Source organism: Anastrepha obliqua, chromosome 5 (genome assembly GCF_027943255.1).
Source record: "Anastrepha obliqua isolate idAnaObli1 chromosome 5, idAnaObli1_1.0, whole genome shotgun sequence".
In the NCBI taxonomy this organism is placed as follows: Eukaryota; Metazoa; Arthropoda; class Insecta; order Diptera; family Tephritidae; genus Anastrepha; species Anastrepha obliqua.
In genome coordinates, this window is record NC_072896.1 from 3195136 (window position 1) to 3217057 (window position 21922).

Here is a 21922-nt window from a genome sequence, read left to right on the forward strand (position 1 = left end):
TTTGCCATTGCCTGCCGAGGGGCAACCGCTATTAGAAAAATGTTTTTATTAATTTTGCTTTCACCGAGATTCGAACCAACGACCTCTCTGTGAATTCCGAATGGTAATCGCGCACCAACCCATTCGGCTACGGCGGCCGCCTTATACTTACCAATACTTACAAAAAATGCAAAAAAATCTTATTTGATACGATGTTAATTTTAAAATTTAATAAAAAAATAATCGAAATTATATTAAAATTGCCTTAAACATGTTAGTATTTGAAACGTAATATTAAATCAAGCTCTTCTTAACCAGAGCATCGACTCTAAATGCGATTTAAAAAATTATTTGGCGTGACCAGATAAACTAAAGGAAAATAAATAGCGACGATGTGAGATCGCAAATTGGTTTTTGGGTTTATTTTGAAGCGGCATTAATTCCGTTGTTAGCATGTACGGATAGCGCAATATTCAAATGACCACCTCGGCTTCGCTGACAGTACGCACATGAGTTAAGTGGTCGTTCCTATTTTCGGTGGCACGATGTACGGCCTTATTTTTTTTCTAATGTTAACTTCGAGTTTGTCCAATATGGGTCGTTTGTCATGAGGGACTGCTCGCGTCAGCCAATTATTGATAATTCGCTGTGAGATGATCCAGTCGTCAACTTCACAACTTGGGACGTTACGTCGCTTTTATGATATGTAGCGATGTTGTTGTGCTCTGGCTACAGAAATTCAGTTAATGCTGCTGTATATCCATGGAGAAAAGATTTCAAAGGTTAGGTCTTTAACGGACCGTTATTTGGCTCTGAGCGAATTTGACAGAATCAGCTGATGGGCTAACGTTACTTTAGGTGAAAAATAGAAAAAAATAACCACTGACGCTTCGTTGCCCTCTGAACAACGGCTGATGGTGTGAATATGAGTTTGGACGAGTGTGTGTTAATATGTGTGAAAAGATTGTGTTAGTGATATATTAAAAAAACAACACAGTTCTCGCTCATGTTGCTTCCTTGCTATTTGAACAACGATTCATTCAACGAGTGTGTGAATACATCTGAAATGATCGTCTAGGATTCGGCTGTCGAATCCCTATGTGACGTGGCAGCCAAAGTTCCCTTAAAAATTTTATTTTTCACCCTAGCTGAATAGCAAATCTGGTAATCTACCATCCTTGCTCTATACCGAGGACTATTGATGTCATTTTCGCAAGAAATGAGGTCAGATGTCGCCTATTTTATACACCACACCAAGCAGTCAATATTTTTGGCTTGGTACTCGTAGAATATTTGTGGATCGTGTTCACTCCAATAACGGCAAATCTTTTTGAATCATAAACGGGTATCGACCGAGGAGTTTCTGTATTTGCTTTAGCGAAATTTAGATCCGTGTATTTACAAATGTGGCGGAATTTTGCGTGCTTGACACGTTGAATATTACTGAATATTTGGATAGCTGGATGACAGGCCTAACTTTCATAGTTGCTGAAATGTTATGTACTTAAGTGTACTGGGTGTTTGGCAAGCTTCTGCCCCTATTTGTGGTGTGCGTCTTGAAGTTTTACCAGAAATGGAGGGATCTACACTTCTACATATGTCGTGCCTGAATGGTAGATGGTTTTTTATAAAGAGTTTTTCACGGCAGGAATACACTCGGGGGTTTGCCGTTGCCTGCCGAAGGGCGACCGCTATTACAAAAAAATGTTTCTATCATTTGATGTATCACGCCCGAAGATGCGAACCATTACAATTACATAACCGACACATGACAAGTACAAGAACAACCATTCTTATTTGCTCACTCTATTCAATATGTAGTTGTTCACTTTTTCGGCAAATAAGTTTGCAAAATTTTTTTGGTTAAAACTCTATCGGAATTTTAGAATTTTTTCCGCAACTTATTAAAGCATACTATCAGGCTGTTTATCAATCAAATGTAACATAGATTGACATAAATTAATAGGTATGTAAAAAGCCATCCAAGTAAAATGCCTAAAACTATGCAAGAATTTTCAATTGCGCATTTTCCTCCAACACGAAAACGTGTCGAAATTCGAGATACAGGAGGAGTAGATTTAAGGCCTCTTCGATTTTCCAAGCGTTAGCAAGTGGCGAATAGATAAAGCAACTGGTATAAATAAGCAATTGTTCGTAGCACTGCAAAAGAGCTGCCAAAATTTACATTTGTTTAGAAGTAATTCATGAGTATTAGTAAGACCGCGTTTATGCAGGGAGACATTTGTTGCTTCGACTCGTTACTTGTGGTGCTAGTGATCTATCAATAGCCTTTTTGTTCTCGTTCTTCCCAATTTTTGTTCTTGACCTTAGACTAAAAACTAGCAACTGCCAACTCGCTAGCGGTGAATCTGGCGCGACAACTTTGCTGTTGCTTTCGTATGCAAATTTTTCGTCAAGTGAGTAGAACGCAGAGTTAGCGGGCTGAAAAGTGGTGAATAGAAGACGTCTAAATCGTATCTTTCCCTACAATTAAATAAAACATGCTCATAATTATTGTCTTATGTATTCTTCGATAATATCTTGTCGTCGTTTTATTTACATATTTAAATTATATACAAATTAATAATTGGTACAAAAAACAAAGATCATATCATTTTGTTTTTAAAAAAATCATGAGCGAAGGACTTTTGATGATATTCAACGCTTGCGAAAGGGGCAAAATAAAGAAGCTGCCGAAAATTAGAAATATATGTATATGTATGTGTGTATGTATGTAGAAGCAAACGTTGCAAACTACGAATCTGTGCTATTACAAATAATAGGTGTGGCGGGCAAGTTCATGGACTTTGAAGTAAATGAAAGAAATGAAACCTAGTGTTTTAAGCTGAAAACAACAGAGTTCTCATAGTTTTGCTAACACATTTTTATCTACTATTTACATTACACTCAGCGTTTTTGATTTAGCTTTTCTTTCATTTCACGCTTAACTGAATTTCCACACCTTCCAATCGTTTTTCAAACTGTTTGCCCATTTGGCTTCAAACATTTTCTCTACTGGGCATCTCTTTGCACATTTCGCTGCAGCGTTTTTAAATACTCTCCAACGCCTTCCTTTAATTCGAAATTTTTATCACAAACTAAAAACTAAATCATACATTAGGGAAAGAAAATAATAAGAAAGAGTAAGAAAATACAGTTGTCTCATTTGATACACGTTCTCATTCTCATTTCACTTCGATCCGGTTTAGCGCAATTTTCGCAGAGTAAATTTTTCCGAGCAATAATGGCCGTACATTTCAAATTTTCAACTAAATTATCGTATTTTCTAGATGTACATATGTAAGTCCTTTTCCTAAAAAAATCTCACACCCTCAGCGAGTTACTGTCGGTGGCAATTTACTTCCTTTTGTGGATATGTCCATGTCCATGGCCATAGCCATAGCTGATCGCGTGACCACCATAACCTCCAATCGAATGACCGCCATAGCCGCCAATACCGCCAAGAGAGTGGCCGCCATAGCCTCCACCTCCGCTGATTATTGTAGCCGCTGGTGCGACATGGCTTTCAACATGAACTGGCACCGGAACAGGTACTTTGTAGGGCACATGTTGCTCAACGGCCACTGGGACATGCTGCTCGACATGAACGGGGCGTGGAACATCGACTGGCACCTTAACGGGATAGGGCACTTTGCGCTCCACTGGCACTGGGATTTCTTTGATGACTGGGTATGGTCTGGGTACTGCCACCTTCACAGGCACAGCTACTGGACGATCTACCGGCACTGGAACTGGGTGATCGACGGGCACCTGCACGGGTATGGTGACGCGTTTCTCAACAGTGTAGGGCACAGGCTTCTCTACGGGCACTGGATATGGTTTGATTACATGCACTGGATAGGGACGATCGACGGGCACTTTAACAGGTACTTGTACAATCTTTTCAACTGGGTAAGGTTGTGGCACATGAACGGGTACCTTGACAGGTACCTGCACGATCTTCTCCACAGGGTAGGGCTGCGGCACTGGTACTTTGACGGGGACTTGAACGATTTTCTCCACTGGGTATGGCGCTGGAACGGGCACCTTTACAGGCACTGGACGATCTACGTGTACGGGCACTTGCACATGCACGGTTTTCTCCACTGGGTAGGGTTGTGGTATATGCACTGGCACTTTGACGATCTGCTTTACGGGCACTTGTACTGTTCTTTCGACTGGGTAGGGTTGTGGTACAGGCACTTGTACTGGTACTTGAACGATTTGCTCCACTGGGTATGGCACGGCGCGTTCTACCTGATAGGGCACGGCGACTTGGCGTTCGACATAGGAGGTTTGTACATTCGTGGGTATGGCAGCGCCAACAGCAATGCCACCACCACCCAATCCACCACCTAATCCACCACCGAGCCCAGTGCCGCCAATAAGAGCACCGCCGCCATGTCCCCCACTGATAATGACGCCACCACCACCATGTCCACCGCCATGTCCACCGATCAACACTGCGCCACCACCACCGTGTCCACCGCCATGTCCACCGATCAACACTGCACCACCACCACCATGTCCACCATAGCCGTAGCCGGTGCCGGAAATGATGCCACGTTTCTCCTGTTTCTTTTCGGCCGTACTGACCGGTTTCGCTTCGGTGGCGGCAGGTGCGGGCTCAGCGGACTTGGGTTCGGCGGCTTTTTGCGCATCCTCCGCATAAGTGAGTGTAGATAGGACCAAGAGGCCGAAAATGAACTGGAAAGAGAAAGAAAGAAAGAGGGAGAGGGAGATAGTAAGATGATGTAAGAAATGTGAGACAGAACTTTATGGAATAATATTTGAAAAATTTATATTTGTTTGATGAATAAAAATACATAGTTTGAAACTTTCTTGTGATTTGAGCAAGGCTTTTGCTCCAACTTGGAACTCTAGAAATTGGTGAAATTCAATCTTATTTTTGTTCGGTTAAATTTTTAGCACTAACAATCGCTGTTTTATTGCAAACACTTTGCAGAAGAAAATGCAAAAGCTTAACGATCCAATGCCGCTGCAAAGTGAGAGCTCACATTTTATTTCATTTATGAACTCGATACGATTATTAGGGGTTTTGACCATCAGAAAAAAAAATGTAACCAGGTATTTTTGGTTTTGTATTTTCGCTTACTTTTAACATTGTAGTGACAACAATTTCACCATTTTTTTCTAAATTAGTTTAAATTGGTCTAGGTTGTTGTAGAGACATTGTTGACTGCTTTACTGATCTCAAACGCTATGAAAAAAATGATTGGAGGTAAAATAATTTCTGTAAAAGGAGGGTCCTCAGGTCATTTTCTGCGCCAGAGGGCAACACCAAATGGTATGAAAAATTATTGAAGTTAAAATATTTGACTTTAAAAATGAGGAATTTCAACCCTCTCCCACGTTGGAGGGTTAAGCGATATAGTCTAGTCAATATTCTGATTTTTCAATTTTTATTTTTCATTTAAAGTTAACAAAGTAAGTCACACTTTACACTTTTTTTAATTTAATATTAATAAAGTTATTGAATTTTTGTATTTTGTTGGCGCATTTACCGATTGACATCTGTTACCGTTAATTTCTCCCAAGACCACAATAATCAACTCGCCATCGACCAGACATTACATAACTAAAAACTGGGCCACTGATGCCCATTCAGCGTGCTAACACATTAACCTGCATTTAATGTGGCACCAAAAATGGCTGCACTTCCGCACCGACCAGTTCCAGCCGGTCAATCAACGGCCAGTTCCATGCGCAAATGGTTAGCGGCATGCCATTTCTGGCACACAAGGCGGTCGTTAAGTCCAACCGAAAGCAAAATTATTATTTTTTTCTGATAAATAATAGCAACAGCAACAAATGGCAAGCATCTAATATGATATTATGTCGAACGTATGCGCATGCGCTTCCTTTTTCTATGCGGTCAAGCGATGTCAGTGACCAAAATTGCCGATCAATTTAAAAAAGGGGGGAAAATAAAACAAAAAGCGAATAGCAGAATTTATAAGGAAAATGCAGACAAAACGGGAAGACGATGATATAATAAAATTGCATGTTTTTTTTCTTGTCATGCTGTGTTGTCTTTTTTACAAATTTGATGCCATGATAGCCGCAAATGAAGTGAAAAATATTGTAATGAAATAAACTCAATAAAAATCCATATCGATGGATGGCTGCGTTGTGAGTGTGAAATTGCATACCTAGCCATTGTTTTACTGCTTTAGCCACAAATCCATACGTGCCGTGTGCGGTATTTGATTTTTCTTTTGCTTGCACTTGCACTTCTTTTTTGCCCTGTCGCGCGCGCTGTAGTTTGCGCATGCGCTTTTTCGATTTATTTAGTAATTTACCACAAATACTTCAGCTTGGCTGGGCTTCTGTTTGTTTTCAGCGTACTACGTTTTGCTTTGGTTTCGTGGTTTTGCTTTGGCTTTGAGCCAAGTTCAAGTCGCAAAGTGACACTTGTGCAAGAAATTGCATAATTAAATATTTTCTTTATTGTTGTTTATTATTAGCTTTTTACTTTAAGGGAGCCACTGCTTTTCACTTTCATGCTGGCAAGGCTGGTGGTTTGTATGGTGATAATGCAATAAATGCGTCGGTGGTGCGTGCAAAGAAAAAGCTGACATTGGGCGAAATTATTTTGCAATGTCGATTGAGTTGAGTTGAGCTCAGGTGTGATGTGATGTGTACATTTCGTAATTGGTGGTATAATATAATTGAATAAAATATAATAATAATGAAAACCACTTTGAAGGTATTGACCTTGGTGACTGCGTGAAACGACTGGCTCGTTGTGTCAACTTTTAGTCAGGGTTCAGGTTAGCTTGATGATCCTTTTTAGTGCTTTGCGTAATTTTTAGAAAAAAATCTATGAATTTAGAAATTTTAAATTAAATACAAAAAATTTCTACTGCCTACAGCTCAGGTTAAATAGCCGTCGGAATTTTATCTTTTTTTGAATATCAGCACAAACACAGCCGTAGTCTTAATTAGGCTAGTCTTATGTGTAGTTTGAGCAGTAATAATATTTCATGGCCTCCACTAACCGAGTTCAGAATAATACACCTAATACTTTAAACATCTTTTTTATTAATTTTAAGACCACCTTTGAAAAAAGCACGAACTTATGGACTGACCTGATAATATTGGATTTCTTTCTATCTTTAATTATAAGAAATTATTTTGATTTCCAATACTAAATAACGGTACTTAGAAAATAAGAATCCCATAAGTATCACGGCTGTCAACGAATTAGTTAATAAAAGGTAAAAAATGGAATACATCTTAAGTACTAATTGAAATTTATTACTGGCTGAAATTTACTACTCATTGAAATTTGCTACCTCTTGGAACTTCGTGTTTTTTGAAATTTACTACATATTAAAATTTAATACTTATTGAAATTTAATACTCATTGAAATTTCCAACTCATTGAAATTTATTGCATATTGAAATTTACTACTTATTGAAATTTAATACTTATTGAATTTTGTTACGTATTGAAATTTACTACTTTTTGAAACTGACTACTTATTGATACTGATAATTTATTGAAATATACTTCTTATTGAAATTTCCTACCTCCTGAAATTTTTCATTTATTGAAATTAATTAGTTATCTAATCATGCAACTATATCCTAAATATGAGAAAAGTCAAAACACGTAAAGGAATATTTTTATGTTACCAATAATGTTTAGGCATAGAGTGTCTTAATCTTTTAGAATTTCTTGTGTATTGGATCAAACGGTATGCTAATACATAAATTTAAAAATGGTGGGGAATACCACAAAATTTATATTCTTTCATTTTTACGTGCAATAGAATGTAAACTAAGTTACTCCAGCTGCATTCAGTAGATGATAGATTCAATGATTCCTATTCTCTTTCTTAAAAAAAATTTCGTTTTAAAAATCTTCTACTTTGGCCTCCAATTGCATTTGGCTTATACTTTTTGGTAGCCTACGCATCCGGTTGAGAGAGGCTGTGGTATAATTCAAATTATAAGTATTTATATACCTTTCTCTGACTTGGCTACTTGGCAGTCTTCTTTTTCTAATATAATATTATTTTTTAGAAATTTTACTATCGAAAATTTTTCACTCTTGAAAATATTATATTTGGTTCCCAATTGCGGATTGTCTCAAAACTTTTGTTACGCATGCGATTGAGAGGCGCTGCACCGAAATTTAAAATAAATACTTTTTTTACTTGGAGTATGCAATTATTCAGGTGTTAGGACAACTTTATGCACAAACATCGATTTGTTGAAATCTACACAGTGGAATAATAGCTATAGTAACTACTAAACTAACTAATAACTAGTTATAACTCTAGTGATTCGACCGGAGTAAATTGGTTTTTTCAATAATTTTTTTAATATCTTCCTTAGCTTTCATAACTAATTGGAGAAGGCTTAAAAATGCAAATAGACAGGAATTAGTTGCATTATGCTAAACTAAATGTGAAGAGCTTTAACATAAAAGACTTAAGAAACAAACCCGATTTGCTTGATCGACTTTTATATCAATCATTTCGGTAATATTTAAGAGTTTATAAAGTACAATCAACAGATTTTAAAAAATCTATATTGATGATAACTTTGAGATTGAATTCTTTAAAATACTTTAGTAAAGAGAAATGTGTTTTTAATTTTTCTTTTACGCAAACCTTCAAAAATTGAGCTTACAATAAAAATAGTGATTTTTTCAATATTTAGTGAAGATATGCAAAAGGGAAAATTCCATTTCGATCTCAAAATTCGTGTCACAAATCTCTTAAAACCAAAAACAGGTGCTTTAGTGCATTGTGAAAAATTTATCTGCACATTTGTTTCTATTAAAACAATTCAATTTCTATTTCAACAATTTCTTAGCACTTAGCACCATTGCGCTCTAGATTGTGCCATAAAACCCGCTGCTGTTTGTTTCTTAAATCCACTTCTGTTTCAATATTACATTTTTCTTCTTTTCAATAATAATTTTATTTTCACTTTTCACATTTGTCTGTGCTTTCAGACAATTTTTGAGTCTTTTGAAAATGTTTTTGTTCATATAAAATTATTTCATATCATTTTCACACAACATACCAATGACTTCATCTTGTTTCACAAATTTAACTAACACCAACAACTTGACGCGGTAGTCTGCTCGCTTGCTTCGCTCGTCTTTTTAAGAACTCAGTTAAAGAAATGAAATGAATGAATCTGAAATCAAAAACACACAAATGTTTTCAATTTTTTCTCAATGCAAAAGTCAAAGTAAATATTACTTGGAGGCTGAGGTCGTTCTAGTAACAACGAACCTACAAAAGATACTGAATAATTTTGACCAGCCGCCACAAGCTTTTATACCGACGCATGCTTATAGAACGACGACCAAGCGTTGACGGATGGTCTGATTAGCGGGCGTGAAGGGAGAGGCACGGATGTGACCAACAGTAACAGAAACAGCAACAGCAGCGGCAGTAGCAGCCCAGGTGAGCACCGCACATGAACGCTGTCGACAGCGCCAACTACTCACGGAGACTTTTGCAATTAGCTGGTATGAAAGAAATAATAAAAATAGTTAAGGAAAAATTGACAACTAAAGCAGCTGTATGAAATAATTCCTGCGGTAGCTGCAGACAGGCGATGGTAGACTTATGGAAATTAAGCGCAAGTAAAAGACATTAAAGTTGTTGGTGGCATCGGTGCAGAGCTTGGCAGGCGAGAGTGCACAAAGTAGTGAGCGCAAAAGCAAAGCAAAGTCTCGAAAAGCTCAACGGAGTCAGCGCAAAGGTGATTTCGTGTACGTATACGCTGCGTGCGTATGTTAGTTGTATATGAATAGTGCAATGAAAGCAAGAGTGATTCACGTACACTGTACGTGTGCACCAAGTGAGATTCGCACCAGAGTTGTGTGTCTGTATTTGTGGAAAAAGCTCTCGATTTCATATCCGTACACAAGAGAGCCGTCACACGCACAGTGTAGGTGTATAAATGGATTTCTGTGCGCATATTTGATTATATTTGTGTGAGTGTGTTTGTCCGCTGGCCGCTTTTGGCGCCAAATTATTATTTTCAACAAATTGTGGCAGTTTTTCTTGAACGGTGAAAGGGTTGACTGTAACAAATTTTGAAAATCTTCTCTGCCACAACGCATCAGTGCAACATTTTTACTCAGCTCGTGGTGAAGTTTATAAAACCAAATTTGCATCTTGGACGTTGAAAGGACTATAGCCTTGAGTTTCCTGTTAGTCACTTTAATAATTAATGTATCAACAATTAGAAAACTAAGGAAATTCAATACATTGTAGCTTTTTAAATGAAAAATAGTTATCAATAAATATTTTGATTCATTCATAGCGAACAACTTGGTTTTCTTTATTGTGCTTGCGAGAAATATTTTTGTTTTGGTGGTGTGGTTGTGACATAAGTTGTATAGACTTTATTTGAAAATTGATGTTTGCTGTACAATTTATGATAAAAAACGAAATAAAATTTTGAGAATCTATAAATAAGATTTGTGATGACTGCGAGCGGTGATGAATACTCAAAAATGGTGATGAATACTCAATAAATTGCCAGTAAAATGAAAAGTAGAAGAAAATGGTGTAATGAATATACGCAGGAGATTAAACAGGACCTTACAAAAACAATCTAATATATTTAAGGAGGCAATAGTATGAAAAAAAGCAAAAACGTTTTATAAACATGGGTTCACAAAGCAAAGGACCCATGTCTTAGATATTTCTTTCCAACCACCTGCGTATGTATTTTGTACAAACCAACCAGTCAAACATACAAAGCAAAATTACATAAGGTGCTGGAAGTGCCATCTTTCTGTTTCCAAGTAGGAAAACAAAAGCTTTGTTCGAAGAATGGACGACCTGTTTCTAAATCCCCTTCGGTGTTAAAATTTAGTGATATCTAATGCTTAGCTGCAGCTCTTTAGGGCTATTTACTGGGTTAACATAGTAAAACGTGCCTGATGCCCAGATTACTTTTGAGCATAGGCCGGTAGCCATAACAGTTAATTATAATTTTAATTATGGCTGAATAATAAAAAATAAAAAATTCATTGGAGCAGGTGTCTTTTCGTTGGCTCATAAATATGTATTGTGAAAATCAATAATTTTATTTCAAGTGAATCCAGTCTCATCACTAAAAGGAATATTGACAAGTGTACGGAGGATTTCATAATCATTGCATAAAAGCAGCTTCAAAACTCTGCGCCACTCCCAACCGAATTTCGTGCCATCCGTGCTAGAATTTCTTCCTCAGATGAAGAAGTAGAAGTGTCTTCTTGATCTTTCTGATAAATATCGTTGTTTGCTCAATAAATCGCGGTGACGTTATCTCCGGTGAACTCTTCTAAATAGGCGATGTTGAATAATCCATCTATTTAAATGTATAACGAATTTGAAATTTTGTTTCGGGTGCTGAATAAAAATAAAAATTAAAAAAAATTATAAATTCTTACTGATAGTTGGTACATCACATACTGTATGAAAAACGTATAATTTTCCTGAAACTCAACGCAATTAATTTTAAAAATATATCAGCCAGCTATGATGCAAATCTTCAAGTAACAGAGGAGCTAAAAAAAATATTACTTGCCATATCTTTAAAATGTTTAGCTTGTGAACCCATGCTTATTAAGACTTTTTTGCTTCTTTTGATCAAACTTTGATTGCCTTCTTAAATACTTATTTTAAAACAATTCTTTATAAGTACGCTGGCGAACCCGAAAACGCTTTACTTTGGCTCAATTTGTTGTGAAATTAATTGAGAAGTAAATAAAATCATTCTAGTACATAACTGTAGTCAGATTTTAATATCAGAAGACTTGTGAGAGTTCAAAGAACTTGTATGCGCTCTGCTCTCCTTGCTTTAAATTTATTTTAATAAATTTCGCATATCTAAATCCTTCTATAGTCTCACATGTCTACTGATAAACTTAAATCCGTTAAGAAGTAGGAGAACTATTACTTGATATCATAAGGGGTTTGACTGACTCTTGTTTATTATTTGAGCGTTTTCATTTTCACATCTCTTAGCACCTCTAGGAGCCTTTGAAATAACGTTATTTTTTTCTGGAATGAGTAAAACAATTTATGCTTTTAACTCTTGCATTTTAAGCGCTATGAAAGAATTTACTTTGCTCGAAAGTCTATGAGTGATTGAGTTTTTTTAACAGAATATAACTTTAAGTTATTATCTGTGTTGGTTTTACGCGCATATGCGCCTGCGCTTAGCATTTGTATGAAGTAATAGCCGCTTATGAAATAGTTGCAGTTGACATCGTGATTATAATTTTTCTGGAGGAAAATGATTACTAAAGCAATGATCTAGTAACACAAAGGCTTCTGTTAATGCAAGTGTAGACTGTAGTTTGCTCGAAAATCAACTCGCATCAAAATATTATTCCATGTAATGGTGTTTCGCAGCAGTAAAACTTGAGCAGCTGTAGTATTGTGAATGATTTATTGGTTCACTTGAATATAGGCAATCAGTTTGCTTACATTATTTGGGAATTATTTATAGCTATGGATAGTTTCTCAATTCTATTAAAATGTTTAAGCGGAAAGTTTTAACAGATGCGAAAAAGACAAATCATTATCTTGTCATATCGATGTCAAAGGGACTTTCAAGACGCCAAATGGCCAAAAATATTGGCCGAAGTCCTAATATTGTGGATCCTACTTACTTCCTATGGTACAAAGGCAGAACCACGATGGCTTTGTCACCGAAGGAAACCCGCAAAATCTTTAGAATTGCATCCACTCTTTCAATAGCAAAAGTTAAAAAATTGGCAAATGTTTCAACCAGAATTCTAAAAGCGCCACAGCGGAAGCATAAAAACTTACAAAAGAACCACCTTTGTATAAATTTCGCAAAGAACGCCGCTAAGGCGTGGTGTTCTTTTACAAATAACGATCCCGGTGAATGGAAAAAAGAAGTATTTAGTGATTAAAAGGAGTTGAATCTGGATGGACCGGATGAGTACAATTACCATTTCCATGACTTAAGAAAGGAAGAAAGGTACTTGAGACGACATCACAGTCGTGAAGGTGGTGTTATAGTATGGGGTATGGTATGAATTGAACATTGTAGACTAAATGACGGGAAACAGCTATAAAGCTGTCTTGGAATCATCTTTATCCGAGATTCGTGAAACATTTGCACCTATTAATTGGATCTTTCAACAGGATAATTTGCCCGTATACACATCTAGGGGGGGTCGAAACTTTGATTACGCACCAAAACGTTAAAACTTTAGAATGGCCACCGAATTCTACGGATCTGAATACTATTGAAAATCTATGGGGAGGGTTTACTCGTAGAGTTTATGAGAATGTGCACTAAGTGGAAGACAAAAAGATTTTAATTCGAATCAATGGTTGAAAATTTAGTCAAAATGAAAGCTTTTTATTCCCAATGGGGAAAAATTAAAAAAAATTTTATTGACAAATTTAAATATGAGAACTATGCGCCAAACAACGACTTTTTGTGTTATCCAATAAAAATTTCATGTGCACATTGAACTAAAATTTCATGTTATAATGCTGCACACCCAGTTTTCCATTCCCTTATCAATTTAATTTTTTAAAGGACTCTAAATTGCAAAGGACTATATTTTCGAAGGTTGGTTTGAAATATTTATGATCACTCTTTGAAATTATTGTGGATATCAAACGGAAGAGAATATAATGAGTTTTTAAAACATTTTTTTTTTACTTTTCGCTTGGAAAAATATCGAATTTACTTTATTTCATAGAAAGAGGGTTCAACAACCAAGTTTAATCATTTTGCTTTTGGAAGCATAACGAAATAGAAAGGTAAAAGAAAAGTTATTTTAATAGCGGGTTACATTCTCTTTTGTTTAACGTCCATGCTAATAGTATAAAGTGAGTAGAAGTTGTTGAAACAATTGAAATACTGTCTTTTAATAATGTGAAGTCGTTTAAAAATAGAATTAATAAGGAAATGAAAAACTGGGTATGAAGCGTTACTACATGATACTTTAGACATTTACCGGGACAACAAACAAATTTGATTTTTATCCCACGGTGTTGTAAACAATTTATGGGATTTAAAATGGAAAATGTGGGCGCTGCGATATAATCGAGGCGATGTAATTCATTAGCCATCATACTAGATTTAATTGCTAATAAGTCTGCAGACTATGATATGAATTATCTCATCTAGGATTTAAACTATCAAAAGCATATTGGAATTTTTTGTCCTCTACTTTGACCCAAAACTGCACAATTAAAAATTTGTAATCGATTTTAAGCGATCGGAATTGGGTATACAGCGAATTGCATGTCAATTCAGGTCTGTTGTTGTTCCTGTTGAAGTGGTTGAGTATTTCCCCATGAAATAATCCTAATTAGTGACCAGCACCGGTAGTAAAACCGTCCTCGTATAATGTTTTTGTTTTTTTTTGTGTTCTAAGTCAGATCCATTTGGCGAGGTCCAAGTATAGCAGCAAATTCTTTATCTCGATGCCTGAAATCTAATTAATTTGCTGCAAGAAAGGCTTACCAAAGAAGCGGAGTCGTACCCTAGTTAGCCCTAGATATTCACATAAGTAGTGGAAAAGACTTTCCTTCGCTCCTTCCGCTTGACAGCTTCTGCAGATGGGATTGAAGAAGAGGTTGCGTCTGGCTGCTTGCTCCCCTACTTTGCAATGACCTGTAAGGGTTGCAGTGATGCGTGTGATGTTTGGCCGACAACATCCTAACAGATCATTCGTCCTTCGGATTTTGTAGGACGGCCATGTGTTTTTTGTTGTAATACATGTAGTTAGTTGCTTCCATCTTCTTTCGACTAAAGCCTGATAGTGTGAAGCAATGGATGCTTTTAATGTGTTCAGTGGAGTGGAGACGCGGTGGTAGTCTCTGCTAACTCTAGTGTCGAACCTTTTCTTGCTAGCTCATCCGCTATCTCATTACCCCGTATGTTCCTGTGACCGGGAACCCACATCAGAGTGATTTCAAGCCGATGACTAAGCATTTCCAGCTCCTCTCTACACTGTAAGACTAGTTTGGATGAAATGGAGTTGGAGTCTAAGGCCTTTATAGCTGCTTGACTGTCTGAAAGATAGCTACTCTTGCACCAATTTCCTTGTAGAGTTTTAGTAATTCAGGTCTATTCCATGATTTTTGATTTTATTTATTTATTCATTCAATTAACTAAAAATGCAATATTTCTTACAGACTAAGAACCCCAGATTAATGCTAAACAAATCAAATCTAATAAATTGCTTGCATTGATTATAATCAATAATTATTGTTAAATTTTACTATCCTTACTTTTCAAAATTAATTCTATGCGTGCGGAAAAAATTATTTTCTACATTTTAGTTCATTTACTGAAACTTGTTATGTTAGACATTTGTATTTGTTTTGTTTATTGCAGTACTTAAATCAATGGAGCTCCTCCCTCCACTGCTCAGAATCAAATGCTCGCATTATAAGTCACTTTTACCATAGAAGTGCATACGTCTTAATACAAGACTTTGCAACAAATTGCGCTGCAATAGAAATTAATAGAACAAGAAGCAGAAAACCAGCAGAATACCAGAAAAAAGCACACACACCAAAATGCTATTAGTCGTTTCTCAAGCCAATGACATCTGGAAACGAGCATTTATGCAATTTGCCATAAATGCATGTGCACGCCAAGAAACTAGGTTAGTTAGTACATACTCGCATTCGAATAAGAGCACATGCACGCATACACATACACACACATGCACGAACTTACACTTACGCTAGTTGCATTGGCGCGCAGAAATGCGCCATAAAAAATTAGCTAGCGATCATGTGCGCTTACTAGTTAATATAGGTTTGTGTGAATGTACACCTGCAAAAAGCAACAAAAACTCGCTGGCGTACATTTGTATCAATTTATAAAAAACAACTACTTTTAATCTCTGCCACTTGTACTTGTACATATCATTTAAAGATTGCAAAACTGCGCTGAAATCATCAATTAAAAAGTGCAGAAAAACCCACTATAAAAATGATCTGAACTTGCAATGCGCATGCGCAGTACAGCAGTATTCGCACTGGTTGCTACAAAATACAGAGTTTGAGAAGCTTTGCTGAAACTGAAATGTTTGTACAGATCGCAAATACCCACTTGAAAGAAGTAAAAATTAGTTAAGCTTTGCTCTACTTATACATATACACATACATACAGACTTGCTGATGCAAGTAGGTACCTGAGCACTTTAGTTGATGTAATTATTAAGTTATTGGCATTAAGTCATTAATTGAGTTCAATGTTTTGAAATTATGTTTTAAGCTCAGACAAATATTTGAATTTCAATGTATTTGTTAATTGTTTGTACTTCGGAATTTTTTGGTTGGAATTCGATGAATTTTGATGCGTTCTTAATCTTTTTTACTTCGATTTGCAATAAATCATTTTTACTGCTCTTTGTTTTCAATGTTGCATTCTTTTACTGATCTGCAGATGGAATTTGGCTTAAGGTAATTGTAAACATTTTATGATTTTTTTTAATATTTGAGAAAAACTTAATTAAAGTTAATATAGTTAAAGCTGTATGATAAGAATGCAATATTAGTTTTATAAATTTCGAGAGCAACGTTTAGCTTTATTTGTTTTTCGTTTAAAATTGCTTTAAGCCATATTAGAATCATAATGGATTTTTTGTGTTCAAAATCAATATAATTTATAAACCTTAAATAGCTGTACTGCAGGTGGGCTATTTAAAGTGGAGACGGCGCACAATCTATCAACTCAACTTTTAGTAGCCAATCCTTTGGGTAGTCAATCCTGAGATACCGTAAGCGCATAGTCGTGGATCTATGGTGCATTTCAGGACCTTGAAATGTCTGAATTTTTTTCCTTGTTCACTCCTCTCGGGAGCATAGGGCCTCGACAAGAGTCAGTCTTGCGTTTATTTCGTTAATCTATTTTTGCTTTCTGACAGGGTAGGTGATTAACCTGCCGCTACCAGTTCTAAGTAGTAGGAATGTCCACCTGTCGTTGTTTAGGAACAACGCCTTCTTATTGCTTGGAGCGCCATCTGTGTCTCACATTTTCCTGGCAGAAGGGTCGCGCAGATGGTTGAGAACTTTGCTAAATTTCATGTGTCTCCGCTATTACCGCAGTCCCCCGCTTCCTCTTGCTGACGTCACTGATACAATAAGTTTCTCTTTCTTTTTTTGGCTTGTTTTAGCAGCCCCAATGCAAATAATACGCAGACTATTGTGCGGGAGTAAGGATGGAAAGGATTAGGTTTTTGAGTACAGGAATGGAATTGGAGGAATTTTTTTTTATTTTGGTTTTTGTCTTTTTTTGGTTTTTTTAGAAACAGGTAAAGTAGGTAAATTTGGAAAAGTGCTAGGACCGTGCTTTATGTGTCTGAATTAGCTGGTCTCAACTCCGGGATTCCGAAAAATTTGATATATCGAATTGCGAGTAGTAAAAACTTGTTTGCTACGAAACTCGATTCCAATAAAAATGTTTCAATGGCAAAGAAACTTGTTTTAATTTACTTGTATCGGGTGTTTTTTAGCTGCATGAGAGCTATTGGCATCCATAACTATGGTAGCTGTCTTGAGCTTCTATTCAGTATCGTGCGACAAGTCATCATGAATCATTTAACGCCAGAACAACGCTCAAAGTTGTGGAAAGTTACTTCGAAAAAATAAATAAATACGTTTGCGAAATTCATAGTATACTTCGTCCATTTTATGCGCGGTTCACACGCTGCCTGCATTATCGGTCCTTATTTCTTTCAGAATGAGTAAGGAGTTACCTGACTGAAATGCTTCCTTAACACTTGCCATACAGCGCTTAACAATCGATTTATTGTAATATTCCAGCAACCGTTGACGCCATACGGCCAGATGTATGGGAAAAAGGAGCTAACAATTTTATTGATCGAATGGACCATGTAACTCGTAGTTGCGGCGGGCGTATGCCGGATATTACATTAAAAAAATAAAATCCATGAAATTATGTATCAGATTAAAGGTTAATGCAACAATATTTCTGAAACAATATTTTAAAGAAACACCTAATATCCCCAATGTGGTGAAAATTGATTTGAATTAGCACATTACCTGTAGACTCTACTTCTTAAGAAATTAACTACAACTTTTCAAAATTATTGGCTAAGAATTTTTCTCTGGAGCAAAACCAAGTAAGAAAAAAAAATGTTGAGAAAACAAAAATTCCTTTGAAAAAATAAAGTAATAAATAAAATTGAATATTTGATTAAGTTTTTAATAATGTAAATTTTTTTTTGGATTTTTTTTTTAGATATCGGTCCTTTGATTCTAATGAACTGATTTTGCTCTTAATGCGAAAATAAAAAAATTTGCTTTTCATTTAAGACCACTGACACTCAAAACTGCCGGTTTAAATACAATTTGAGAAACTTCAATCAAAACTGATTTCAGAATTCTCATCGTAATGAAAAGAAATTATTTTCATAAGTCAAAATATTTTTCCAAATTTTGACACTATCTACCTCTTCATGTGCCTGCTAAAAATCCTTTTCTCTCTGGTCAGAATCTGTTGAGAAAGCCAGTTTCATGGGACTATTATTAGATGAGATAGATGACGATGACCGTTGCCTTCATTGCACTGTACATAGTTTTGTGAACTGTAAAAACAATAAAGAATAAAAGATTTCAACATACTTTTTCTGTTTCTCGAATTTAAATGTCTATTTTGACGCTTTTGAAGTATTTAATCCGGCGCCTAGATCTTATTTCATATGCCTTTTAAAGTTGCGATTTTTAGCTCTTCAAACTTCTGGCTCTTTTTCAGTTTTACGTAGCGTGTATGTATGGATACATCTTAAAATTTTCAGTAAAAAATATTTTCCAAGTATTAGTGACAAAAAATAAAATAATAAATTAATTGGGGATTAGGAACTTAATACTTCCATTTTTGGAATTTTTTTTGACACTTTTATTAACTTGGTAAATAATACAGCTTTGGAGTAGCATGATCTGGAGGGCTAATTGAAGTCACAATTTCGACGAGTGGAATGGTCAGCAAACGCTTTGCAATAAAATTTAATTATTTCATGATTTCTGTACCAAGTAGTGACGTACTATGGGAAATAAAAGTCAACCTCTCTCAAGAAATTCAGTTTGTGGGAAAATTCAATCAGTAAATCATCTTATTCCATATCATTTACGAGCAACAGTAATAACCAGAAAGAGTTACCAGGTAGCAATGCTAGCTCAAAATCCTTAGCAAATTTATATAAAGCTACTCCATTATTTATAATAACTTTTCAGAGCCTCGGTGAAACAGCTCTGCATATATACGCGGGTGGAAGTTTGAAGATATGTAGACTTCGTTATATGGAGGGAAATGTTGAAAAGTTCGGTCAGTTTCTGACATCCATTTAATAACAGAATCTTTGATCTGCCGGCTTTAATTTTGGTGCCAACTGTGACTCTCGAAATCCTTGGGCACCTTTTGAGTTGCAGTTGAGTTATCTTCAGTTTAACTGGTTATGATTGCGAGGGTGGTAAGAATTTATGATTTTAGACTTTGACCAGAATAATTATGTATTCAGTTGGTTTTTAAACCTGTTGATTGAATATTCACAAATATAGAATTTGGGTAGAATTAAAAATATTTCATCTATTCATTTAAAACCGATTAATAAAGAATAAGGTGAGCTAAATATGTTTGCAACTATGCAATAAGGAAATGACTTATTTATTTAAACTTAGCAATAATTTCTTAATATATACAATTATTAGCAATTATTACACCTAAGAAATGAGCTGGCGCGGTCTTCGGTTTAAAGTATTTAGCTAATTGACAAAAAAAGAAATTGACTTTCGAAAGGGAGGGAACATAATTTTCGGTAGATGGCTGAGTTTTTTATAGTAGTGATAGGTTTTTATGGAACAGTTTAGGGGAAGTACCTTCAAATGGATATAAGAACAAAAAAAACAGAAACAAACAAAAAGAAACTGGAATTAGAAGTATTAAAAATAAGCCCTAGGATATTTGTTCATAATAAATTTTACTGTAAAATATCTTTTGTAGATAGAAGGCAAAAGTGGTAAATAAATATTTATTGATCTAAAAGTGGTTTTTTGTGTTTGCAAGTTCAAATAGATTTCGCGTTATGTTAATGAAAGTGTGGGTTTTATAAATAATAGTTGAAGTTATTTACGACAATGTCTATCCAGTTTTTTTAATAAAATTTATATTGCGCATTCACTTTTAACACTTCTATTTTAGGATAGAAATTCAAACAACTTCACTATGTCATTTAATTTTTGATTAGATAGACTGCAAAGTAGATTGAAATCAATCTTCTGTGAATTTCCATTTAAAGCAATGCATTTTAGTTTAATTTTTTACTCATAAGTGGGAAATTATGCATCACAATTGAGAAAATGTTTTAAAAATCTGTGAACTAAAAGACAATCGAATGGGGAAGAATATTAAGCTAAGAATTACTTAATAATTCTTTATAAATAGTTAATTGTACTGCGATTTAACTAAATAGCTTTAGACTTCTTGTAACTAAGCCAAACTGAGTTCAATTTTTTTTACGGGAATTAGAGCAGTAAAATTACCGATAGTATCCATATACTGGATGCTATTTTATTATATAGGTTTGTGACTATCGATACTAAAGCGCTAAATTTGTTTTTTTCATCAATATTGACATACATTTGTGAGTGCATGATCCCCAAGCCAAATAAATGAATGTCTATGGCTTCTTATAACACTCGCTTTTTTCTAATAAGCCTTAACTCCTTGTCTTTTGAATCGAGCGACGATTGTGTGTGCCACTTTCGACGAAAGCCTTTCTCGTGCGTAAAACAAATTTCATATTTGATTCGAGGTTCTCATGTTTGGCCAGAACAAGACATTATAAGTTTCAATTCAGACACGAAAATAGCATCACGTTCTAGGGCAAAGGTAAATATACCTTAGTAACTAGCACAACTGTACTCCCACTGTAAAAAATTTTATCAAAAAAAAAAAAAACGTTTACCCCAATGGCCCTACAAAAAAATTAGCTCCAACAAAATTGTTTTCTTTTCAGGGACTCCCACTTAAAGCCATTCCAAACCATGCATCTCGATAGTATTTTTTATTTTTATAATATTAAAATTTTATTCACTTACTTTTTTTGTGTGCTAATTTTTTCTGCTTTTTGAGTTCAGTTCGCTGAAAGCTTTGACTCAAAGGTATATGACATTTGTATATGTTATATGACATATATGTAAAAGTATATTTGCATAAGTATTTACACGGGTATGAGCGCGTGTGATTGCCCTACATCCTTTTTTAGGGAATGGGATTTCGTGTTTTAATGCAAAAAACAAAACAAAAAAATAAATAAAATTAAAAATTATAAAATGGCCACCTAATTTATGATGTTAACTTTTCAACAGAAATTTGACGCAGAAAGGCTATACAAAATCAAAATTAGTATAAAATGTGTTGTAACGAAAGGGAAATGAAGTAAACAAAAAAAAATAATAACAATAATGGAAATAAACAAATGCGAAAACCCAAGTTCAAGTTCAACGGTACCATATAAATTTACATTACAAATGAGCCGTGCAAACCGTAAAGATTAGCAAAAAAATATAAAAGCAAACACCCAAGCGCAAACAGCAAATCAAGAGCAAACGTAAAACCCAAAGCTTGGTACTCATGCCAGCTTGACGGGACTAAAAAAAAAAGAAAATAAGTAAATAAAAAAGGCAAAACAAACAAGCAGCGAAGATGGGCTAAAATCGATGAACTTACCAGCGTAAAAAATGCATAAAACAGCAAATCTGTTTTTTTATTTACGTATTTAAATTTTCTCAACAAATGCCATAACCAGAGACGTAAATTGGTACTGCTTTTTTCTTCGTTTTGCGAACATTTACAATTTTTATAATTTCATAAATTTTAAGCAACGGAGAAGAGGAGATAACTAAAGTCTGTTATTGCATACCTA

The 21922-nt window shown here is 35.3% G+C and overlaps 1 protein-coding gene across 1 annotated transcript; it reads right to left on the reverse strand.

The window, feature by feature from the left end:
* Positions 1-2499: 2499 nt before the first annotated feature.
* LOC129249240 (uncharacterized) lies at positions 2500-9149 on the reverse strand. Its single transcript, XM_054888931.1, has 2 exons — positions 9043-9149; positions 2500-4686 (listed from the first exon to the last, which is right to left on the reverse strand). Exons 1-2 carry the CDS (start codon positions 9052-9054, stop codon positions 3337-3339), a joined length of 1362 nt encoding a protein of 453 aa, XP_054744906.1. The 5' UTR covers positions 9055-9149; the 3' UTR covers positions 2500-3336.
* Between the last annotated feature and the right edge of the window lie 12773 nt (positions 9150-21922).